General features: G+C 53.8%; 3 protein-coding genes across 4 annotated transcripts; all 3 read left to right on the top strand.

The window, feature by feature from the left end:
* Positions 1 to 1,767: 1,767 nt before the first annotated feature.
* CD22 (CD22 molecule) lies at positions 1,768 to 13,527 on the top strand. Of its 2 annotated transcripts, none has more exons than XM_032390186.1 (14): positions 1,768 to 1,958; positions 4,519 to 4,574; positions 4,815 to 5,192; positions 6,517 to 6,810; positions 7,938 to 8,204; positions 8,329 to 8,592; positions 9,634 to 9,891; positions 10,070 to 10,333; positions 10,415 to 10,678; positions 11,945 to 12,041; positions 12,194 to 12,269; positions 12,426 to 12,550; positions 12,761 to 12,845; positions 13,144 to 13,527. In XM_032390186.1, exons 2-14 carry the CDS (start codon positions 4,541 to 4,543, stop codon positions 13,273 to 13,275), a joined length of 2,538 nt encoding a protein of 845 aa, XP_032246077.1. In that variant the 5' UTR covers positions 1,768 to 1,958; positions 4,519 to 4,540; the 3' UTR covers positions 13,276 to 13,527. The 2 variants fall into 2 exon arrangements, with proteins under 2 accessions (XP_032246077.1, XP_032246078.1); XM_032390187.1 differs by having other exon boundaries at positions 10,253 to 10,333.
* Positions 13,528 to 17,910: 4,383 nt separating this feature from the next.
* On the top strand, positions 17,911 to 18,810 carry FFAR1 (free fatty acid receptor 1). The gene has a single exon (XM_032390366.1). It carries the CDS (start codon positions 17,911 to 17,913, stop codon positions 18,808 to 18,810), a length of 900 nt encoding a protein of 299 aa, XP_032246257.1.
* A 3,669-nt stretch (positions 18,811 to 22,479) lies between these two features.
* On the top strand, positions 22,480 to 23,502 carry FFAR3 (free fatty acid receptor 3). Its single transcript, XM_032390146.1, has one exon. It carries the CDS (start codon positions 22,480 to 22,482, stop codon positions 23,500 to 23,502), a length of 1,023 nt encoding a protein of 340 aa, XP_032246037.1.
* Positions 23,503 to 24,469: the final 967 nt, after the last annotated feature.

Genomic DNA, 24,469 nt, shown 5'->3' on the forward strand with positions numbered 1-24,469 from the left:
ATTTGTTTCAAGCATGTTTGTAATTGCTCACTGAAGCATTTTTATGATGGCTGCTTTAAAATCTTTGTCAGATAATTCCAACATCTGTGTCATCTTTGTGTTTGTGTCTGTTGATTATCTTCTCACATTCAGTTTGAGAACTTCCTGGTTCTTAGTATGCCAAGTGATTTACAATTGAAACCTAGGCATTTGGGGTATTATTTATGGGACTGGATCTTATTTAAATCTGTCCTTTAGCAAGCCTCCCCTGACAGTGCTCCAGTGAAATGAATGGGGGCACTGCCTCATTATTGCCAAGTGGGGTAGAAGTTCAGGTTCTCCACTCAGCCTTTCCTGACACCTGATATGTGTGTGTGTGTGTGTGTGTGTGTGTGTGTGTGTGTGTGTGTGTGTGAAGTTTTCTTATTATTGCTAGGCAGGGATAGAAGATCAGGTTCCCCATTATGCATCCACTAATACCACCCTGGCCGGGAGAGGGAGTGGTACTTCATTACTGTTCTCCACATCACTTCCGTGTAGATTCCACAGTAGGAGGTGGGCTTATGACCACTGAGTGACGGTGAAAGTCCTGACCCTCCCCTAGACCTCCTCTTACACCACTCTAGTGAGGAGAATGACGCCTCATCACCACTGGGTGGGGGTTGATGTTCAGGCTCCCCAAGTGGTCTCCACTAACACTGTGGGGAGGAATAGTCCAGTGGGGATGGAGGGCCCAGCTCCACACTCAGCCTCCTCTGGCACCACTCAGATGGGGTAGCGGGGAGTGGCCTGGACTCTTCATTACGGCCTAGCAAGGGTGGAAGTCTAGGGCCCCACTCAGCCTTTGCTGTCAGGGGTGGGAGTGAAGCAGCAGGTTTTTCTGTGATATTTAGCTGGAGCAGAGCAGTTATTGCCTGAAAGATTTGTCTTTCTGGGTTGCCCCTTTCTTGGTTCTTTGGCTAGAAGAGCAGAGTTTTGCTGAACTTTTTTTCTGAGCCCATTGGCATTTCCAGTTGCTTGTTTCTTCAGTATCCAGTGAAACCCAGGGAATTCACCATCATATCATTCCTCAGGTCCCAAGGTCCCTAACAGTGTGTCTTCTCTCAACCTTTCAGTGTCTTCTTATGCTTGTTTTATAACATCCAGGGATCCAGGGTTTTTAGTTGTTCTTAGCAAAAGAAATAGGGAAGAATACACCTTCCCAGAACATCGCTATTTTTTGAACAAGCTGTTCTTTCCCTTTTCTGTTTCCTTCTCAATGGCTGGCAGTCAGTAGAGTTTGGTGATGCCAGGGTACAAATTTCTCAGAGACTTCACTGTTCAAATCCCTGTAGGATCTGAATGGCTTTAGCTGATGTCTGGTTCTGGTCTCAAGACACTCACTGACTAGAAGCCTGACCAAGTGGTAAGGTTCCGGTCTCATGACTTGCCCATTCAATAACACTTCATGAAGTTATCGTTTTTCTTCCTGATATCTGTGTGCTCTTTCCTTGACCCTTGTGAGCTGCTGAAGTATCAGTGTAAGTGACCAGACTCCCCACCAGTCTTGCCTTTGGAGGAAAAGTATGGGAATGAGAATAACTGGATGGTAACACTAAACTACAAGTACTTTCAGATTGCCTTGTGCCTTTTTCAGCAGGCTGGCAGTTCTAAACTGCTTGGCTTTAATTATCAGCATTTCCTGAGAGCTGGATAGAGGGGAAGTTGTGGAGGAACTAACTATCTGATGTATAAGTCCATATACCGAAACTAAAAACTGACCGTGGGTACTCGAGTGTTCCCTCCAATCTGCCTCTGAGCCCACATTGTCCTTGTTCCCTCTTTTCCCAACTCTCCACTTTGCCATGCCTCTTGGTTGCCCTGTGAGTCACCGAGGGGCAGGGGGTGTGGCCGAGGAGGGTGAAAATCCTTCGCTGTGTTTCCCCTTTCACTCTCAGACGCTGCCAGGGTCCCTGAAGAAGGAAGACACGAGGAAACAGGTAAAAACTATTTTGCTCTCTTTTGCATTCGGCAAGCTAGCGTGGAGCAACTGCTGTGTGCCAGGCACAATTCTTGGGCCTGGGAGCACAGTGGGAAGCCCCCCACCTCTCTTGCCTGTGTTATAACAGGATACAGACCCCTGTCTTCGAGCATGCCCCTTGATGGGCTTGATGAGTCTTCTGAGAGTAAGATGGGTCACCAGATGCCCAGGAGGGAAGAATGGACTCAGGGAGGCTGGCTCTGAGGTCTTGTAAGGTCCTAAACAGGCCTGTGTTGAGCAGGCCACAGGTCTGGATAGCGTGGCCTTGTCCTGAGCCTTTGTGCCCAATGCCTATTGTTCCCCACCTCCACGCCCTACCCTGTCTCAGCAGCCTTCCAATTCCAGGCCCATGCTTCCACTTCTTATGTCCTGGAGACTGCCTGAGCTGCTGGGGGTGAGCACACAGCCCTGCTCTCAGAAGTGCCCTTTCCCACTCGTCCTGGTGTCCTCAAGCCATTCCCCCAAGAGGGCGGCTGGTGGCAGAGGGGGCACAAGGGTCCAGCTACTGGAGGCTAGTCTTTACCACAAAGAATGGAATCTAGCCCTTGCCACAGCTCTTATAGAAACTCAAAGGGGACCCACAGCACATCCCTCAAAACACTGACCCTGCAACCCTGCCAAGTTTTTCACGAGAAATGTAAAATCAGTTCCGTGGCTAAAGAAGTGTGAGCAATGGACTGTACTTTAGCCCCCATGTTAGGAGATGTTTGATGCGCACCCAGCTGATTAAAGGGATCAAAAGGACTCACAGTTGGGAATCTATTTACTTTTTTTAAAAAAATATTTTATTTATTTGACAGAGAGAGACACAGCGAGAGAGGGAACACAAGCAGGGGGAGTGGGAGAGGGAGAAGCAGGCTTCCCGCCGAGCAGGGAGCCCAATGTGGGGCTCGATCCCAGGACCCTGGGATCATGACCCGAGCCGAAGGCAGATGCTTAACGACTGAGCCACCCAGGCGCCCTTCTATTTACCTTTTTTAACCCAGTTTTTTTCAAGTGGATGTGGCCTTGAAGACGTTTTTGTGTGTAGCACTATTAGCACCTGCAGAGCTGGTGTCAGTTCTGCCTGGAAAGTCTGTCCCCATTCACAGCCCTCATCCCTAACCCAGGCCCGGCCCAGGCCAGCACAGGCACTACTCCTGGGGACAGACCCCCTTCCTGCTCAGCAAGCAGTCTAGCTTTCCCCACGCCGGGTACTGGACACCCAACAGCATTTGGCATGAGCCACGCAGCCTGAGGAGAGAAACAGCCCAAGGGGGTGAGGGGCCCTTGCTGGTGGGAAATGTTGGCTGGGCAGGTGGGAGGGGTGCAGGTCTGTGCTGAGACCGGAGACACACTCTGTCACACATCCTGCTAACTCTAGAGGGACCAGCACAGAGAGGCCCAGCCATGCAAATTGGGACTTAAATTTAACTCTCTGTAAATGTAACTCTATGTAAAAGTCTAGTAAGGTGGCGGATAAGCTCACTGATGTCTCCAGGAGAGACAGACGGGCCGTGGCTGCACATTGGGGGCCCTTGGACTGCCTCCAGCCTGTAGACAGGTTTGGTTTGGCCAGCACCATGTTTGTTGGTTTGTTCATTTCTGAAAGCAGGGCATTTCACATGAAAATCTGGCTTCTTACTTCTCCAAAAACAGTGGAAGGTCAGGCAGTGCTGAGCTCATGTTCCCAATTGGCAACAATTGGCTGGGACTGAGAGCATCATTGCCTTTACCTAAGACATGACCTCTGTCCCCACCTGGCCAATTTATGTTTTCTTCCCAACCCCCGGGCTTCTCTGAGTGGGATCCTTGGACCACATTCTCCTAAGTTCTTCCAGACCCCTCTAAATGCTCTCCTAGATTCACACTTAATTATTAGTTTCAGAGTAATTTTGTTCCTGGTCTTTAAAATCAAGTTTTGACCATGGCTCTGCCCTACATAAAACCCTTCACTAGTTGCCTCAAGGGGAGCTTCAAGTTACCCTGGGCCTGGGATTCATGGCACTCAGTGGTCTGGTGCCACTCAAAGCCTGAGAGCTGGCCAGGAAGTTTGTAAAATTATGGATGGATGGATGGATGGATGGATGGAAGGATGGGATGGATGGATGGATGGATGGATGGATGGATGGATGGATGGAATGAAGGGTGGATGGGTGGATGGATGGATGGATGGTTGGATGGATGGAAGGATGGATGGAAGGATGGAATGAAGCGTGGATGGGTGGATGGATGGATGGATGGATGGAAGGAAGAATGGATGGATGGATGGATGGATGGATGGAAGGATGGATGGAAGAAAGGAAGAAGGGCTAGGAAGAGAGGCAGGTTCGCTGTACAGAGTTCTTAGGCTGACAGAATAGACATGGCATTCCCATAAAAGGCCCCATGAACATCCAGAATTCACATCTTGCAATGCAACCAGATGTGGTCCTCCTGGGATCAGGGAAGAGGGGTTGGAGCTTGGTGGGTGAGCAAGAAAAGCCATCTGAAAGAAGTAAGCGACCAGATGGCTCAAAGACAAATTCTTCCCGGCCCAGGCTCCTGCCTAGACACAGCACCATGCATCTCCTCGGCCCCTCGCTCCTGCTCCTTGGTAAGGACTGTGGTCTAGGTTTGGGTTCTGGGATGTCTGTGGGAGCTGGAGGAGGAGGAGAGCTCTGGAGCAAAGAGTTAAGTGTTGGGGAGGGTGGGGACAAGCAGGGTATGTGTGTGCGTATACACCTCTCTTTGTGTACCTTCCTCTCTCCCTCTATCTTCAGAGGGGATTCTTTATTCATTTGAAAGCTCTTTATGTCCTTCAATAATGTTTTTTGATCACTGTGGTGGGTTCCAGAATACTTGACCTTCTCTGACTCATCTAAATGGAAGTTTGAGCACCCCCACACTCTCTACAGCTGGGATGGGGCCTGCGTCTGGATTCCCTGTCAATATGCAATTCAAGGGCCTAAGGATGATCTGGAAAACCTGATCTTGTACAGCAACCATGAATATGATGAAACCACCAAGAACTTCAACGGGCGCATTCTCTATGAGAAAACAAAGCCTTGGGGGGATCCTCATACCCCGGAGAGGGTTCAGTTCCTGGGAGACCAAAGATCCAACTGCACCATACGCATCAACCCTGTGTTTGAACAAGACAATGGCTGGCTGGGGCTGAGGTTGATAACGAAGACTGACAAATGGATGGAGAAAATAGACCTCAACGTCTCTAGTAAGGCCCTGGGGGATGGGGTCCTCTGCCTTGGCTTCAGGCAAGGAGGAAGGTGGGAAACACCCAACTCCTGGGACAGGGGTCGCAAACCAGACTGCTTGTAGAGGCCAGGCAGGAGGTGCCAGTAAGTGACCGGGGCATAACGAGACAATGGGGCCTGCAGCCCGAGTACTTGTTTCTCCTCAAGCATTGCACCTGCCCCTCAGCTTCCACCCATGCTGGAATCTGGGTTCCAGGTTGCCTGATTTTTCTTTCTTTTTTTTTTTTTTAAGATTTTATTTATTTATTTGACAGAGAGACAGCGAGAGAGGGAACACAAGCAGGGGGAGTGGGAGAGGGAGAAGCAGGCTTCCCGCCGAGCAGGGAGCCCGATGTGGGGCTCGATCCCAGGACCCTGAGATCATGACCTGAGCCGAAGGCAGACACTTAATGACTGAGCCACCCAGGCGCCCCCCTTTCTTTTTTTTAAAGATTTTATTTATTTATTAGAGGGAGAGAGGGAGCACAAGCACAGGGAGTGGCAGGCAGTAGGAGAAGGAGAAGCAGGTTTCCCACTGAGCAGGGAGGCTGATGAGGGGCTGATCCCAGGATCCTGGGATCATGACCTGAGCCGACTGAGCCACCCAGGTGCCCCCGGTTGCCTGATTTTTCAAAAGAAGATGGAAATCTTTGATTTGAGTGAAATCTCCCAATGCCTTAATGTTGGCGATTGATTCTAATTAGGCCTTCATGTCTAAAAGAGACAGGTAGGGGATGGCGTAGGGGGTGAATGAAACCTAGGCCTGGGACCTCCACCCCACAGCCTGTTTCTTCAGTGCGGGGGTTGGAGGGGTCTAAGCTAAGCAGCCCTACACTGCAATGAGAGATGTAGCTTCAGACCTGCAGTCCTAGGGTGGCCCAGCCCCGGGGATCCCTAAAGGAATGCCATGCTGGATGGCTCCCAGCACTGAGGCCATTACAAATGCAGGTTTGTCATCAAAGCCAAGAAAGGCATGGTGACCTAACCTGGTAAAATTCCCTCGGGGTGGGGCAGCGATCTTGAAAATGTTTAGAGAGCAAACATCAGGGAAGGAGAACGAGGTAAGTATAAAATATAAAATCCGATTCCTAAGGAGCATCAGCATTCACTAGACCTTTTAGAGAGTGCTTTGGCGGAGCAAAAGTGATTCAAAGCAGAGAAAGGCAGGCCCAGAGAGAGGTGGAAGGGACTGGCGAGGGGCTCCTGAGGGCTTCTTTGGGGGTGGAGCATCTACAGCCAGGTGTGAGAGGCTGGCACAGGCCCCTGGTCTCCCAGGCCTCCAGCTTGGCCCCTACTCTTTTGCAGAGACGCCCCTGTCACCTCACATTCAGCTCCCTCCAGAAATCCAGGAGTCCCAGGAAGTCACTCTGACTTGCTTGCTGAATTTCTCCTGCCCTGGGTACCAGATCCAGCTGCAGTGGTCCCTGGAGGAGCCTGCCGTCACCTCGACCTCCCTGACCACCAAGACTGTCTCCACCCAGAGCAAGCTCACCTTCCAGCCACAGTGGACGCACCACGGCAAGAATCTGACCTGCCAACTCTGGGACCCCAAAGCAGAGCGGATCCTCTCTGAGGAAACGGTGTTGCTGGATGTGAAGCGTGAGTGTCTCCCAGTGCCCCCAGCGAGGGACGAGGGTCTTGTCTCTTCTCCCCAACCCCTCAGAGCGCACCAAGGGTAGCGGGCACCTCCACGGAAGGATACATAATCGGTCCATGAACACCCATGGCTGAGAAAGGTCGAGCCGGGGCTGCGTCCCTCCACCACCCCTGTTGTCAGCCCCAGTGTTTCAGGGAACAGATTCATCTTAGCATCTGCTTTGGTCTAGAAGAATAACATAATTTAATATCCTCGAGCCACGATGTGAATTTGAGATCATGTGGTTAGGTTTACTTTTCCCCCTGGGTGGAGGGCTTGGGGTAAGAAATGTTTTCACATCATTGTTTGTGCCCCTTTCATTCATTCAGTAAATATTTACTACGAGCCTCCTGGGTGCCAGGCCTGTTCTTGCCCACTGAGGAGCTGGCACTGCCGCTGGGGAAGACAAACAATGACTAGATTAATAAAGAAATACCGAACTTAAGGGTAGGCAGTGATAAGTGTATTAGGAAGACGTAAAGCTGGGCTCAGAAAGAGGGAGGGAGGGAAGGATGGAGGCTTCTCTGAGGACAGTGAACTTGGGTGAAGGGAAAGATTGAGGCAGGCAGCTATTTGCCAGAAGATCCCAGGAAGAGAAAAGAGCAAGGACAAAGGCCTGGGGGTAGGAACTTTGTGCGCCTGCACGAGAGCAAGGGGCCGGAGAGCCTCAGCCCTGCGTCTGAGGGGCCCAATGATAGGAAAGGAGGGCCAAGGCCAGACCTCATGGGTGGCAGCAGGGTTTTGGATTTTATTCTGGGTGTGGAATCCACGAAACGGTTTCAAGCAGGGGAGTGGCAAAGGCTGATTGACGGTATCAGGAAGACAGCTGACTGCTGGTGGAGACCAGAACTCTGGGAACAGGTGGGGGGTGGTGCGTAGAGCAGAGAGACAAGTTAGGGGTCCGTGACCATCACCCAGGTGCTTGGACCAGCCCACCCTTGTTGATAAGGGGGACAGCAAGTGGCTGCCCACACTCCCACGCTATGTGTAGGCTGCTGCTTTATCTGAATCAAAGCCCAGCAACTTCCCCCCAGGTGACACCCCCTGAGAAGTCCCTACCCCCTCTCCTGCTGCCCCTCTGCTCCTCTAGATGTCCCAAAGTTGAAGATTGAGGTCAATCCCGAAGGAGCCAATGTAACAGAGGGAGAGTCTGTGACCATGACCTGCCAGGTCATCAGCAGCAACCCAGAGTTCCGGAGTATAGCCTGGCTCAAGGATGGGACCCGGCTGAGGGAGCAGGAGACACCCACGTTAACTCTGTCCTCTGTGACCAAGAAGATGAGTGGAGAGTACCAGTGTGAGGCCTTCAATGATCTAGGCTCAGGAAAGTCGGATGAAGTGGTCCTCCAAGTGTACTGTGAGCCTCCTGGGAGCTGGGAGGGGGGCAGGCAGGGAGTTAGCAGGGGGTGGAACCAAGGCCCTTGAGAGGTGAACAGAGGCCTCTGCTCACCTTCCTCCTCTGCCTCTGCACCTTTTTCCAGATGCTCCGGAACCTTCCAGGGTTGTGATCCTCTCCTCGCCAGTGAAGGAGGGAAATAAAGTAGAGATGACTTGTATGTCACTGGCCGATCCTCCTCCAACCAATTACACCTGGTATCACAATGAGATAGAAGTGCCAGGAAGGACAAGCATGACCTTCCAGATCCCAGTGGTCCTCCTCAGCCATGCTGGGCAGTATTCCTGCTTGGCAGAAAACAGACTTGGTCCTGGACAAATTGGCCAAGAGACTGAGTTAGATGTCCAATGTGAGTAGTCACAGGGCCTCTGGGTTCTAGCGGGAGAAGGAGGCAGTCAGACGGGGCACAGGAGATTCCTGGGTCCTAGCATGGGCGGCAGGCAGGGGGGTCTCCCAACATGTATGCTCCCTGGGCGGGTGCTTTGCTGCTGTTTCCGGTTGTATACCCAGCACCAGGACAGGGTCTGGCTCTTGGCAGGTGCTCAGTAGATGTCTGTTGAATGAATGAACTGCAAGCCGCCAGTGCCCCGTGAGGGACGCAGAGAACATGGTGCCACTAGGCAGTGGCTGAGTCTCAGAAGGGGGCCTGAAGTTTTCGAGAACTGGAGCAAAATGTCTCACTGCCTCTCCCTCAGAGGTCGGACCCTGTTTAACATAGTGAATCTTGTCTGTCAGTCGAGCCCAGGACCAAGAGAATCCCTAAGTTTGAGCCTTGGACCCTGGGATGTCAGAGTCTGAGCCAGATACTCTGATGGGGATGCTCGAATCCCGAACATCTAGACAGTGGGTGTGTGATGCAGCAGCAGCAGCAGGAATATTTCTGGAGCGTTTACTCCACTCTGAGTGCTTCATCTCATTTCCTCCTGGCTTTGAATCTATCAGGTTAGGTGCTCTTAGGAGCCCATCTGATGGTGAAGCAAACTGAGTCCCACGGCCCACGATCACTCAGCTCTCAGCCCATCTGGCTCCAGAGCTGTGCTTTTCCCTCCACCCCCCCATGAATGCCTGCACTACAGCAAACTAGCTCTGCGCCCCAGGGCCCTGCGGAGACCCACAGACAGGGTGCCTCTGCCGTGCATACACCACGCATTCTCTGCTTGAGCTCTGCTCTGACCTGTCGCCTCCTCCTGCCTCAAACCACAGCCATGGCTCCTGTCCTCACACAGATGCGAGAGGGAAGCCCGAGCCTTCCTTTGGTTAATTTAGGAATTGTGTGAACCCAGGGGATACGTTGGGGCGGGGGGCGGGGGTGTGGGTGGAGGAGTAAGCACTGGGAAAGGTAGTCTGGACAGCTGACTTTCCCTTGCCCATCTGTCTGGTTTCCTCCCAGATGCCCCCAAGGAGGTAACCACGGTGATTCAAAACCCCAGGCGGATTCAAGAAGGAGACACTGTGACCCTGTCCTGTAACTACAGTTCCAGTAATCCCAGAGTTACCCGATATGAATGGAACCTCCAAGGCTCCTGGAAGGAACAATCACCCGGGGTGCTGATAATTCAGAAAGTTGCCTGGGACGCCAGGCCGATCGCCTGCGCAGCCTGTAACCAGTGGTGCTCATGGGCTCCCTCTGTCAACCTGGATGTGCAGCGTGAGTGACTGGGCAAGGGGACCCAAGAGGTAGCCCAGCCGGGATACGGGCTCTCAGGGCGAGGGGACTGGGGCCTGGGCTGGAACCTTCACAGAGAATTGAGGGCTGAGAGTCTGGCCTTAGGGCCAGGAAGAGGGAAAGGGACCCAAGAGGTCAGCCTGAGGCCCTTGCTCTCCAGATGCCCCCAAGGATGTCAGGGTCCAGCAGATCACCCCCCCTTCTGAGATTCACTCCGGGCACCGAGTCCTCCTTGGATGTAACTTCTCAAGTAGCCGCCCCAGAGATGTCCACTTCTTCTGGAAGAAAAATGGAATCTTTCTGAAGGAAGGAAAAGAACTGAGCTTTGACTCCATCTCTCCAGAAGATGCCGGCAATTACAACTGCCTCATCAACAACTCCGTAGGACAGACCATGTCTGAGGCCAGGAGGCTCCAAGTGCTGTGTGAGTGAGTGGCTGGGGCTGGACACAGACAGAAGAGCCCGTGACCAGCTACCTGGATCCTGATTTTTCTTCTCCTTGTAGATGCACCAAGGATGCTGCGTGTGGCCATCAGCCCAAAGGACCAAGTGGTGGAGGGGAAGAAGGCAGTCCTGACATGTGAGAGCGATGCCAACCCTCCCATCTTCCAGTACACCTGGTTTGACTGGAATAACCAAAACCTCCACCATTATGATCAGATGCTGAGATTGGATCCTGTGAAGATCCAGCACTCAGGCGCCTATTGGTGCGAGGCGACCAACCAGCTCGGCAGGGTCCAGTCGCCCCCCAGCACCCTCACTGTCTACTGTAAGGCTCCTTCCCTCTCCTTCTCTGGCCCCTCCTTCTCCTTCCCTCCCTCCCCTGTCCTGTCGGGCAGCCCAGCCGGTCACTCTCAGGCACAGCGCCTGCTCCACACAGGCTCACCTGTCTTCCTCCTTCTCGAAGTCTCTCCGGACTCTCTCTAGGGCAGTTCCCTCGCAGGCCTCCTTGCCTGCCAGACATCCTGAGCTCCTGCTGGGTCCCTCTCTGTGTCTCTCTGTCTCACCCTTGGTAGCCTGTTTATCTTTATCTTTTGAGATTTCTGTATTTTTTTTTTAAGACAAGGCAAAATAAAATAGCACAAAAGGGTAAATAGTAGAAAGACACCTCTCCTTTCTTTCTCCCTGAGGACTCTACCCCTCCCTGAAGGCCTTCACTGCCAGCAGCTGTCTGCATCTCTTTACAGAGCTATTCTGCACACGCACAATACAATAAGTAGGTCTATGTCTGTACTCCCTTCATCACGCAAATCGCAGGAGAGCTTACATGTTGTCCTGGACGTTCTTTTTTCCCATGTAACAATACCACTCAGAGACTGTGCTATATCCGTGCATGCACAGGGTGTCTGAAGGGTCTGGAAACAATGGGGAAGTTATTTAATTGATTTATTGTACTTTTTCAGATTAAACTTGGAGCCATGGCTTTAGATTTAGAGGATCATGGCCTGCAAAGCTGGATGCCTGAACGCATTATTTGGAAATGCAACATATTGTATAAAAACCTGTGTCTGGGGTCTCCACTTTTGCAGACACCCTGGCAACCTGCCCCTTTCCCTCAGGGCTGCATTGTCGTCTTCCCGTGCATGGACGCAGCAAACCCGACCTACCCGGTGCTTCCCCACAGCCCTGCGCTGTCTCTGGCTCCGGTACCCCTGAAGGGCAGCTGCAGGATCAATTCCTACATGGAATTGCTGCATCAAAGGACACGTGATTTTAAGTTCTGATGAGGATGGCCGAGCGGCCTCTAAGGAAGTTGTAGCTTTTACTGCATGTCCTGTGTGTGCCTGTGTCTGTCACAAAACAGGTGCTTTCCTGAGAGTTAGCCCTTTCCTCCCAACGGGGTCCCAGTGGGCAGGGGCCGGCTTCTCCCTTTCTGTGCATCACAGCCCCTACGTGTGGAGAAGTTGCCCAGGCAAGGAGAGCGGCCGTGCAGAGAAGTTGAGGATGCCTCCCCGGAAAATGCTGCAAGGCAATGCTGGCCCGTGACCTGAGAGAGGCGGTATCCCCAACTCACGGTCGCTCCTTCCCCCACCAGACAGCCCGGAGACCATCGGCAGGCGAGTGGCTGTGGGAGTGGGGTTCTGCCTGGCCACCCTACTCCTGGCGTTCTGGGGAGTCAAACTTCAGCGAAGGTGAGCTCCTCCCAAGGCTCATGTCCCTTGGCTCTTCCTGATTCCTTCCCCGGAGTGACTCCAGTTGACCATCCTGGAGCCCCCAGCATGCCCACTGCACAGGGTCCTGTCCCCACTCCCCTGATCCTCACGAGTGGGGCTTTATTTCTTAGCTGGAAGAGGATACGGAGCCAGCAGGGGCTCCAGGAAAGTTCCAGTGGGCAGAGCTTCTTTGTGAGGAAGCAAAAGGTAAGATGGAAAAAGACCTGGAGGCAGACCCGGAAGTCAAGGGGAGACAAAGGGGGGTGCAGAGCACTGTGCGGGAGGTCGGAGGTCAGAGGCCAGGGGAAGGGGCCTCAGGTGGAGAAAGGAGTGGCGAGAACTGAGGCCTTGTCTCTCTCCCAGGTTAGAAGGGCCCCGCTCTCTGAATACCCCCACTCCCTGGGGTGCTACAATCCTGTGATGGAAGATGCCATCAGTTACGCCACCTTGCGCTTTCCTTTCGGCGAGACTGACACACCAAGAACTGGGTACCTAGTGAGGGTCTTGGGAGGGTGACGCGTGCACCCGGGGAGAGCTGCAGGAGGAAGGGCTCGGCTCCTGTCCCGCCTGCCCTCTTTGTGGCAGGCCCGTGAGCCAGGCTCCGCTCTGGGGTGCTCTCAGGGGCTAGGGGAGTTGGAAATAGGAAGAGAGTTCACGTGAAAGGCTTCATCTGCGGTCATCCATCTACCCTCCCTCAGAGATGCAGGGACCCTGGAGACAGAGGGACCTTCTCCAAACAGGGATGACACCGTCACTTACTCTGTTTTGCAGACGTGTCGAGCGGTAAGGGGGCAGGGCTGTGGAAGGAGGGGGTGCGGAGGACCTGGCCTCAGCTGTGAGTCCCAGATGGGAAGGACTTGGTGGCCTCCATGGTGGCAAGGGCTGGTGGGGGGGTTTTGCTCAGACACGGGTGTGGTCGGAGCCAGGGCAGCACGGCCCAGTCCGAGATGCTGACTGCAGCCAGCGTGGGGACAAGAGGACTCCTGCTCGGGCTCTTGGCCCCCCAGGAGGAGCCAGGGAGGGAACAGGCAGGGAACGCAGACCGGGAGGCCCGTGGCCTCACACAACGTGGCTTTCTCAGGGAGACTATGAGAACGTGCTTCCAGACAGTCCGGAAGACGAGGGGATACATTACTCAGAGCTGGTTCATCTTGGGTTGGGGAAGCGGCCTCTGGCCCAGGAAGCCGTGGAATACGTGACCCTCAAGCACTGACAGGCCAAACCCGCTGGAGCAGAGGCGCCGAGGGAGGGACTGCAGGGGCCGGGTGGTCGTGGAGATTGCCCCACCCCCCCGCTCAGTCGCAAAGCCACTCGGCCTCCCCTCCACATGCAGGCACACGCACGCATGCACATGCACATCACCAGTGATGCCTCAGTCAGCGCCCAGAACTTCGTATGTGGCCCAGAGGCAGGCTTCCTTCTCAACGATGGTAACCCTGACCCTCCCAAAGGCCTGCTCCCCGTCCGCTCTCTTTCCCATGGGGAAGGTCGTCTAAATACTGACCCTGCACTGCACACATCCCCCTGCCCCTCCCCGGCCACCTGCCACCGCCCACCCCCTCAAAACCCGTCCCCAGTGGGCCAGCGTCCCTGCTGGGATCAGCTTGTTACTGTATTTTTTTCTTTCCCTCTCCATTCCTATGGCCCCCTCACCCCTGCTCTGAAAGCCCCACTCACTCGTCCTGTGCCTAATTTCTGCCTCTGGGGCAAAGCTCAGGGAGAAGAGGGGCTGTCCTGCGCTGGGTTCTCCTCTGCGCATCAGTGAGGCATTCCATTACGCTGCTGCAGCCCCTGCCCTTGGGGGTCTTGTGGGCTGAGACACACACTGGTGTGGACAGATGTGTAACACACACAGAACTGCATAATAAAAATGGCTCAGATACCACTTCAAAGAACCCGTGAACGATTTCCAGTTTGTGGGGTCAGAGTGACAATGGGGAGATTTAGGAGGGCCTCGTGGGGCTTGGGGAGAAGGGAAAGGGGTTGGGGCAACCTCAGGGTCAAATCAGCAGACTGGGGAGTCCAGTGTCTTGTTGCAAAGGGTGCATGGCCCTGCAGCTGGACCAGCACAAGTCTGAGTCCTGACCCTTCTGCTAATGAGCTCAGTGACCAGCTCATCTGAGCCTCAGTTTCTTCATCTGCAAAATGGAGGTGCCACCGCCTCTGGTGCAGGCGGCTCAAGATAAGAAGTGAGGGACAGGGGCACCTGGGTGGCTCAGTCGGTTAAGTGTCTGCCTTCATCTCAGGTCATGATCCCAGGGTCCTGGGATCGAGCCCCGCATCGGGCTCCCTGCTCTGTGGGAAGCCTGCTTCTCCCTCTCCCACTCTCCCTGCTTGTGTTCTCTCTCTCGCTGTGTCTCTGTCAAATAAATAAATAAAATACAAAAAAAAAAAAGGAGAAGTGAGGGACAGTAGTACATATGCTGGAGTCACATTATCAGAAACCTGACACAACAGCCAAAAGTCCCTAAAAACCAGACTGCCATCTTGTCTGCCGCTCTTGAACAATATAAGAAGGGGAAGCCGATTCGTTCTCAAAAGTCCCGCTGCCAAGTTTGGTCACAACCCACAGTTGCCCAAGAACTTCTCGAAAGCCAACTGCCTTGAGAAACCTCACCGCTTTCCTCTCACCTACCGTCACATCACCCGTTCCCTGTCACGTTCGCTAACTCAGACTTTCCAGTTAAGTCCTCCCAGCTTCCCCGCCACGTCTCAGGTTTGACCTTTCCCCACCTATGCTTAGAAGCAGAAACACATGGTTAGTCCATCAGCAAGGGGATGTAAGTTCCTGGACCGTGGTGGGCGCTCCACACGTGCCACCTTCCTTCCCTGCCCTCCCTTCCCATCTGCTCGAGACCGGAATCTGCTTTCTGAGAAGACGATGTTCTGGTCATCCTTGGAATTATGCCAGAGTGAGGCACTTATTTCCCCACCAATCCACTTTGTCCCCAGTGTGAAGTTAGCATTTTTGGAGGAAGGGGGGACAGCAAGAACTGTCTCACGGAGAGGGTAAGGGTTTGGGCTTTCTGTCTCAAGAATGAGGTCCAGGATCATTCACCCATTCAACTGTTTATTCAGCAAACACTTACCAAGCACACGTCAATGCATCCAGCATAGGACATTTGTTGGGGTACAAAAAAGGAATGACATCATCCTCATCTTGGTGATCTCTAGTCTAGGGTGCCCAAAAGGTTTTAGGGCAGGGTCCCCTCTAAAGACCTGAAGGCAGCCCTGAACCTGGTGAGGCCTGGCCCGGGCTCCCTGGCAACCAGCAGGGGCCCTGCCATCCTGTCCGAGCCCAGCTGCCAACATAAACCTACTTCGTGACCAAATGACCGAGAGATGTGACTGTTAACAGGCCAACAGAGTTCAAACAACTCTGAAGCCAGGGCCTCCAGAATCCAGGCAGCCCTCCATGCAGCCCCAGATCTCAAGGTCCTCCCGTGGCCCAGACATCCGGCGGTTCATTCAACTACTGAGCCCCTACTATGGATGCAACAAGCAGAGGACAAAGCAGACAGAAATCTTGGGCCTCACTGACCAACATTTTAGCAGAGGGGCCAGCAAATCTGATGTCACGGGCTCGTGAGTGCTTAGGAATAAACACCATGCAAGATGAAGGCAGACTGGAGCAGGGGAGGGGCCCATTTGGAGAGGGTTCGAGGAAGGCCCTCGGCGGAGGTGACACTGGGCAGAGACCTGAACCACCAGAGGCGTGGGCCAAAGCAGGGATCTTGAAGATCCAACGTCTCCCTTCACGCCCTGCTTTTCTCCTCTTCCAAATGCTGGTTACAGGAGGTGAAATGGCCCTCCTTTTAACTTTTCCTCGGTTCTGTCAGTTTCTCAAAGATAAAATACTAAACAACAGATGGAAAGTTCTTCTACACTCCAAGGGAGGTGCTAGACGACATAGGTAGGACAGGGAAGGGAGGCAACCAAGAATTAGTTGAGCGACTGAAGTAGAAAAGGGGGATCCAATTATTTCTTTGGAGGCAATGGTTGATATGCTGAGAATCCCACACTGCCCTCACCGGAAGCCTGGTGGGGAGCACTTCTGGGAAACCACCAGCAAAGCTTGTTCGGGGTGACTTGGAATTTGGAAGGACATAGCGGCCTGATGACTGACACACGCACCCCAAAACAGAGAAGTCTGAAGTCCAGAGAGAGGCTGTGTTGTCTGTTTGAGGCAGAGACAGACAGGCAGACAGACAGACACAGGCATAGTCAGAGAGAGAGAGACAGAATCACAGAGACAGCCTGTGGCCATTTTAAATCTCACTTAAGTCTTCCTAGAGGGGCAGGGTGACCCCAGCAGGGAGGTAAACGGCTGACTTCTCAGAGGCCGAGAAGAAAGCTAAGCAGCCAGCTGGAGTCTTGCACCATCTGTGCTTTAGGAAGAGCTGCTCAGTGTCCCTCCAAGTGCCCCAGAGAGAAGCCCAGCACTTCAGCGCCACCAAAGGAGACCCGTCCCTTGTCTGTCCTCCTCCCCACTCCTGCCAGCACCAGAAGGTAGGGTCAGAAATTATTGTCTTCGAGCCAGAGGGGAAAGGAGAGGGAAAACCTTCTCCTCCCAAAACGTGCCCACAGCCTGTCATAGAGACAACACCTTGAAATGATGACTTCATCGTCCCACATGTATCAGTCACCAAATGGACATGGTGTGGGCCACCATAGTGTGTTATCTATGAGCAAGCGCGTAAGGCCAGGGCCTGCCCACAGGCTCATCCAGGAGGAGAGAAGACAGTGCCCAGAGCAGGTCTGAACAGGCTGGGGTGGGGTGGGATTGAGCTGTGTTCTGGTCGTCCCCCGACAACCCTGCTCCTTTAAGGGACTAGCTACACACTCCTCACGCTCACTGCCTAGGAAAAAACCCTCAGTGCTACCCTGTCCCCTTCCTGTGTTTGCATCATCTGTTTGGACCCTCACCTCCTGGCCTCAGCTCCTGCTTGAGATGCCCCATTAGCTGCTCACCCAGGCTACTGATGGCTCAGGCTAATGGCCCTGCCACCCCGCCCTCCTCTCTCTTCCAGCTCATTGCCCATCCCGGACACCCTCCCTCAGCCCAGCCAGGGGGACTCCTGAGCCTCAGAGACAGCAGGCAGCGCCAGGAGGTGAGTCCCCCTTTCTGTGGCTCCTCTCTTCATGGCAATTATTCCCACAAACTCCTCAGCTTACCCGCTTAGGGTGCCCCCTGGAGTTGGTTAAGGTCATTCCTTATGGCACTGATGGGACCTGGGTTACCCTTGGACTCTGCCCTGGCACCCCCCCCCCCTTCGCCTGCCCTTGGCCACAGCCTCCACCTTACCCAAATTCTGACATCCCTCTCCCCCCGCCCGGCTAGGAGTTGCCACCAACCCTCCACCAGCTGCTCTGCAGGCTTTCGGCTGTCCCTGTTGGGGGGAGGGGGGCAGCTGCTTCCCTTCCAGGCAATTGGGGGAGGGGAGTGGACGCAGTACTCTAACTTCCAGGCCTAGGAAAAACACACACACCATGGGGCCCAACTCTGTGCTAATTTTCTACCCTTTCTCTCCCCAGTCTCAGAAATCAGGAGGCCTTTCCTCTAACGGGACGTGCCCACTTCCGTTGTATTCTAAGAGAGGATATGGTGGAAAGAAAGCAAAGGACGGAGGGCTAGCCATCCTCACTTCGAACCCAGACTCACCTGCTCACTGGTACCACCTCCCCAGTGGGCCTCTCTGGTTGAGATAGTTGGTATCTCACTAGATGGCTTCTAATACCCCGAGCAGTCTGTGACCCCAGGAGCCCCTGACCCCCTCTCCAACCCCGCCCCAGGCCGAAGGGTGGGGAGCGAGTGGAGCTCAGGAGCGTGGAGGCCAGCCCCGGCCCCATGGACCTGCCCCCGCAGCTCTCCTTCGCTCTCTACGCAGCTGCCTTTGCGCTGGGCTTCCCGCTCAACGCCCTGGCCATTGGGGGCGCCGTGTCCCACGCCCGGCTCCGCCTCACCCCCAGCCTTGTCTATGCCCTCCACCTGGGCTGCTCTGACCTCCTGCTGGCAGCCTCTCTGCCCCTGAAGGCGGTGGAGGCCCTGGCCTTGGGCGCCTGGCCTCTGCCAGCCCCGCTCTGTCCTGCCTTTGCCCTGGCCCACTTCGCTCCGCTCTATGCTGGCGGGGGCTTCCTGGCTGCCCTGAGTGTCGGCCGCTACCTAGGGGCTGCCTTCCCCTTGGGCTACCAAGCGGCCCGGAGGCCACGCTATTCCTGGGGGGTGTGTGCGGCCATATGGGCCCTTGTCCTCTGTCACCTGGGGCTGGTATTTGGGCTGGAGGCTCCGGGAGGCTGGATGGACAATACCACCAGCTCCCTGGGGATCAACACGCCAGTCAACGGCTCTCCAGTCTGCCTGGAGGCCTGGGACCCAGCCTCAGCGGGCCCTGCTCGCCTCAGCCTCTCTCTCCTGCTCTTCTTCCTGCCCCTCAGCATTACAGCCTTCTGCTACGTGGGCTGCCTCCGGGCACTGGTCCGCTCAGGCCTGAGCCACAGACGGAAGCTAAGGGCAGCCTGGGTGGCCGGCGGGGCTCTGCTCACGCTGCTGCTCTGCTTAGGACCTTACAACGCCTCCAATGTGGCTGGCTTCCTGCACCCCAACATGGGAGGCTACTGGCGGAAACTGGGGCTCATCACAGGGGCTTGGAGTGTGGTGCTCAACCCGCTGGTGACTGGCTACTTGGGAGGGGGTGCTGGGCGGGTAACAAGTGTGGCAAGAACAAAAGGAGGGACATCCCAGAAGTAGTAGCCACTGCTGGGGAGAAGGGGCATGGAGCAGGAGAGCCTGGCTGCTTGTCCGGGCCCCTGGAGCCCGGAGCCAAAGGAACTGCAGGGCAGCCTGGCCTGGGAGCATCCTTGGACCTGCTTATAGAAAGAACTGAGCCTGGCAGAAGACTGCATCCCAGCTGGAGGGAAGAACAGAGGCCAGCGGCTAGGTCACAGAAGGAAGGTAAGCTTGCCTCTGTAGGCATCAGCACAACTCCCCACCTCTGCCTGTCCCTCTTCTCCTCCTGCCCCACCTGCCAGGGCTATGGAAGTTTTCTTCCAATCTAGAGGAAATGCCACTCTGATGATACACTTTGGGGGATGCTACTCCCAAAATGTTTCCTAGGAAAGAACAGTTTGATTTCTGCGTAAGAGAAGAGGCAGGAGGCAAGATACTGATGCTGTTATGCCATGTGGAACTCACAAGAGGGCAGCATTGGAACTGTGAACAGGAAGTTGGTAGGAAAAGCTGCTTCAGCAGGGAGAAAAAACACCAGCAACACCAGAAATAGTCACCAACAAATACAGAGTCTCTAAGATGTGACAGTCAACACATCAAGCGCTTTAAAAGTGTTGTCCCATTTCACACAATCCTTTGATTTGGCCATGCAGCTGCTGTACAGATGGGCAGGTGGTTCACTGCACAAGCGTGCCAGGCAGAGGGGCAAACGTTGCCTAAATTCTAACCTGTGCTTTGCTCGCCAAGCCATGTACCTGGCATGGGGCTGCTTCCATCCAGAGAAGGAACATGTTATCCTAATTTGAACAAAGATACCGCTCACTCCTCAAGCAGTGCATCCTGGTGGAGGGTGCTGCCTCCACCGCCCAAGGCCAAGGGGGGTGCCTTTTCCTAATTTGTACAGAGGCACTGCATAAGTTAGCTACAGTCCCTGACCAAGTATTATCACCATCTTTGCAGGTTAAGAAATTTTCCCGAGGCTCTACAGCAAGGAAGGGTGGGATGTGGGATGCGATCCTTCAAGGCAAGACCCCCAAGGGTTAGGGGGCACTTGAAACACTTGGGGTATCAGGGTGAACGCCTGTCCTTGTGGTCCACTTTGCAAAGGTGAATGGTGGCACCCTGAACCCCGAGAGAGTGGGTAGAGGAGAGTGGCCATGGAGGAGACAAACATCTGGGCATGTGCTCTGATGAAGCGAGGTGCAGGAAACCGACTTGTTCCTCTAAAGACGATAATGCCATGAGCACATAAGACACAGAAAGGCTGGCTACGTGCCTGGCGTGCACGAACCGGTTTATACAAGCTATCTCTTTTTATGCATAAATGTCTACGAGGGCAAGGAATTTTATTTGCTGATATATTCCCAGCACCTAGAGGGGAGCTTGGCACATAGTAGGCTCTCAACAAATGTATGCTACAGGAATGAATGTTCACAATAGCCCTCCAAGGAAAATGTTATTTCCTGTTTTATAATTAAATGAAAACAGACCAGAGAAGTTACGTAACTTGCCTGAGGCTCCACAGAAGCGAGAAACAAGTTTATTCCCTGCACAGTGGTGAGACCAGAGAATTTCAGGGTAAGCCGACCTCCAGCCCAAGTGGCCTCACTGCCCCCCTCCCAGAAAGCCAGGGACCGCTCTCTCTCCCACTGCTCGGGAGCACCTGCTGCTGCTGGACCACTTCTTCTGGTGAATTGTGCCTGCTCCTAGGGGTGGAATTTAGTTCCTCCTTAGGGTCCCTGAAGCCCCACACGATCTGCCGCCAGCACCCTCATGACCCTTGCCCCTTAAGCCCGAAGCCTTCTACAAGGTCCCCCCAGCAGGTCAGCCTGTGCACCTGCCATTCTTTTGCCTTAAGTGCTTCCCCAGTGGTTCTCTGCCTCTGTGCTGAGGCTTTATTACCCTCCGACCACTCCATCCCCCGAGACCTCACTCCACCAAACCCATGACGGCAAAAACTGTTTTTAACAACTTATTTGAGATAAAATAGATATCTCATAAAATTCACCCATTTTAAGTGTACAAGTCAATGCTTTTTAGCAAATTTACTAAGGTGTGCAACTCTCACTATCATCCAGTTTAGAACATTTTCATCAGCCCAGTAAGACCCCCTCCTGCTCATTTACAGTTTATCCCCCTAAGTCCCTGGGGCAACCAGTAATTTACTTTCTGTAGATACAAACTGGCCTGTTCTGGATATTTCATATAAATGGAAACATACAGTGTACGGCCTTTTATGTCTGGCCTGTTTCACTTGGCATGTTTTTGAGGTTCTAGCAGTCATAGGTATTTCATTCCATTTTACTGGCAAATAGTAATCCATTGTATGGACATGCCACACGATCCATCCATTCACCAGCTGATGGACCACCGGGGGCGTGGGTTTCTACTTTTTGGCTATTATGAATAATGCTATTACGAACATTGCTGAAGTACATACCTATGGTGGAGCTGGATCACATGGTAAATTGATATTAACTGTTTTAAGAAACTACTTTCCAAAGTCACTCTACCATTTTATATTCTTACCAGCAACGTATGAGAGGAGTCCCATTCCTTCACCTCCCGCCCACCATTTGGCATTGTCCAATTTTTTGCCCATAGCCATCCCAGCGGGTATAAAATGGTTATCTCACTGTGCTCCATAAATATTTGAATGAATAAATCCATAATCTCTGAGGTCGGACAGGGGTTTGAACCCTGGTGGTGATTCTTAACGAGCTGTGTTGCCCGGAGTGAGTCACTTCCCCATGGGGAAGCCCAAGGACAGAACAGCAATGCCCTCAGAGGCGGAGTGTCTGCTATGGATTATGTGCCCCCTAAATCGTCATTGTCATCATTAAGTCTTATTATTACCATCACCCCGGAGACAAGCCCACACCAGTGACTGGGATGATGGCAGCTAACATCTGTTAAGTACTCACCACAACATGCCAGGTTCCTTTCTCAGCCCTTGACAGGTATTAATGCTTTCATCTAATGACAACCCCATGAAATTGGTACTGTGATGGTCCCTGCTTTGCAGATGAGGAAGCGGAGATAGAGAGTTTAGGTCACTTGCCCCAGATCACAGAGTCAGTGACAGAGCCGGCAGCGTACCCAGACCACTGGCTCCAGGTCCCAGGCTCTCCATCACTGCCGCATGCTTCCTGCCCTTACAAGGCAAATTGGATGACTGCCATCCCAGAGAAGCAGATAAAAATCAAGTGGAGGATCCGGGAGGGGAAGGTGAAGTCGGCTCAGGGCTGGCTCGAGCATCCCCTCCGAGACAGCCCAAGAGCAAGGCACATAGTCGTGGAATTTGCTCCTCATTTTGCATACTGGCACGGTGCTGGTAAAGGAGCTAAAGGCATCTTTTGTGCAACTGCTCAACTGTGAATGATGTCATGGGTCTTTATCAGTTCTGCCAGATAAATAGCTAACCTACACTGTTCTGCGGGAGTCGGCAAAGTGCTGCGGGCAGAGCAGTTGGGTTCTCAAATAAGCAGGTGAGCAAAGGGCCATGAGGGACTTGGAAGGGGGTGAGGCTGACCCTGCTGGAGAAAGCATCAGGTGGCATGAGGTGGTCAGGGGTGGGGGGGATGACTGTTCCCTGCCAATGGTTGAGATGCTGCTGGCATGGGGAATGAAGGTCCCCCTCCCCAGACTGCCCCCTCCATCTAGCTGTCTCTTTCTCCAGTGGCCATCACCATGGGCAAAAGCCCGAACTTATACTTCTTCCCCGGCAATCACTGGCTCTACTTCTCCGTGTACCTCTTCACCTTCCTCGTGGGGCTCCCCCTCAACGTGGTGGCCTTGGTGATCTTCGTGGGCAAGCTGCGGCGGCGCCCAGTGGCCGTGGACGTGATCTTGCTCAACCTGACCCTCTCAGACCTGCTCCTGCTGCTCTTCCTGCCATTCCGCATGGTGGAGGCTGCCAATGACATGCACTGGCCCCTGCCCTTCATCTTCTGCCCCCTCTCCGGATTCCTCTTCTTCACCACCATCTATCTGACCTCCCTCTTCCTGGCAGCTGTAAGCATCGAGCGCTTCCTGAGCGTGGCCTATCCGCTATGGTACAAGGCCCGGCCCAGGCCTGGACAGGCCAGCCTGGTCAGCGGGGCCTGTTGGCTCCTGGCCAGCGCTCACTGCAGCGTGGTCTACATCATCGAATTCTCAGGGAACTCCTCCTACAGCCAGACTAACAATAGCACCTGCTACTTGGAATTCCAGGAGAACCAGCTGACTATTCTCCTGCCCGTCAGGCTGGAGATGGCTGTGGTCCTTTTTGGGGTGCCCCTGCTCATCACCAGCTACTGCTATGGCCACCTGGTATGGGTGCTCAGCAGGGGAGCCAGCCACCGGAGGTGGAGGAGGGTGGTTGGGCTTGTGGCAGCCACCCTGCTCAACTTCCTCGTCTGCTTTGGGCCCTACAACGTGTCTCATGTCGTGGGCTACGTCCAGCGTGAAAGCCCGGCGTGGAGAACTCATGCGCTGCTTCTTAGCACCCTGAATTCCTGTGTCGACCCCCTTGTCTACTACTTCTCATCATCTGGATTCCAGACTGACTTTCATGGGCTGCTGAGACGGCTGACTGGGGGCTGGGGCCCTTGGAGGCGGGAGGGCAGCGTGAAGCTGAAGGAGAAGAATGAGGAGGGGGCAGCCGCGGGAGCTGTCCGACATAGAGAACAGGGAGTAGACTCCAGGAGGGCTTTGGAGCCAGCAGCTGAATGACCGGGCAGTTCCTAGCTCGAGTCAGGCAGGACCGGGGAGTAGGGGCCTGGGGGCTGATGCAGCCGGAGCGGAGCAGGCACCCAGACTTCCCAAGGACGTGCTCACCCAAGCCCAGCTCTCGATCTTACCCAACTGCCCTCCTTTCCCATCTCCCTCTGCCCCGGCCCCCCCAACGCCGTGGATTTGGCCCTGGGAGATAGTCAGGATGAGAGCATACGCTGGAGAAAAATGAGCTCCCATGGCAGCAGGCCAGCTCCTGTGCTTTTCAGAAGGTAAAGGAGGAGCTGAGAGCAGTGACCAGGGACTGAGGGAGCTGCCTGGTGGCCTGGGACAGGAAGGGGAAGAAGCCATCCTTCAGAGCTGCTCCTACCCAGCAGGTCAAGAGTGGGTACACAGGACCCTAGGCTTGAGGGAGCATCCTGCTTTCATGTGGATTTTTCCAAAAAGTTTCCATTGTTCAGTAAATTCAGATTTTCAGGGACATTTATGAAAAATGACAGAAGAAAAATTACCTAAATAAATCTGGTAGCAAGTAAAAGAGAACGGTCTTTCCTTATTCTGTGTGGTTTTTTTGTTTGTTTTGTTTTGTTTTGTTTTAGAAAGAGAGAGAGCGTGCACGTGTGAGTGGGGGGGGGGCGGTACAGAGGGAGAGGGAGAGAGAGAATCCCTCCCTGGCTCCACACCCAGCCCAGAGCCCAACACAGGGCTCCATCTCACGACCCTGAGATCATGACCTGAGCTGAAATCAAGAAATCAAGAGTTGGATGCTCAACCAACTGAGCCACCCAGGTGCCCCTATCTTTTTCTTATGGTATATCTGGGCCAAATGGGATTGGTGGATGGAAGGATAAAACACCCAGACTCCGAAGGAAAAGGGCTAAAATGCCTAGATGTTGGGAGAGGATCTGGATTGGAGGAATAAAAGTAACAGCTAACCTATGTGAAGGACTTGGCCTCACCCACTATC

Source organism: Phoca vitulina, unplaced genomic scaffold (genome assembly GCF_004348235.1).
Source record: "Phoca vitulina isolate PV1807 unplaced genomic scaffold, GSC_HSeal_1.0 scaffold58, whole genome shotgun sequence".
Classification (NCBI taxonomy): Eukaryota; Metazoa; Chordata; class Mammalia; order Carnivora; family Phocidae; genus Phoca; species Phoca vitulina.

Bases quoted from the DNA above. Each gene is read 5' to 3' on its own strand.
- FFAR3 (XM_032390146.1), top strand. From the start codon at position 22,480: ATGGGCAAAAGCCCGAACTTATACTTCTTCCCCGGCAATCACTGGCTC.
- CD22 (XM_032390186.1), top strand. From the start codon at position 4,541: ATGCATCTCCTCGGCCCCTCGCTCCTGCTCCTTG. The intron at 10,679-11,944 runs GTAAGGCTCCTT...TTCCCCCACCAG, and splicing joins CAGCACCCTCACTGTCTACT to ACAGCCCGGAGACCATCGGC. The intron at 12,270-12,425 runs GTAAGATGGAAA...TCTCTCTCCCAG, and splicing joins TCTTTGTGAGGAAGCAAAAG to GTTAGAAGGGCCCCGCTCTC.
- FFAR1 (XM_032390366.1), top strand. From the start codon at position 17,911: ATGGACCTGCCCCCGCAGCTCTCCTTCGCTCTCTACGCAGCTGCCTTT.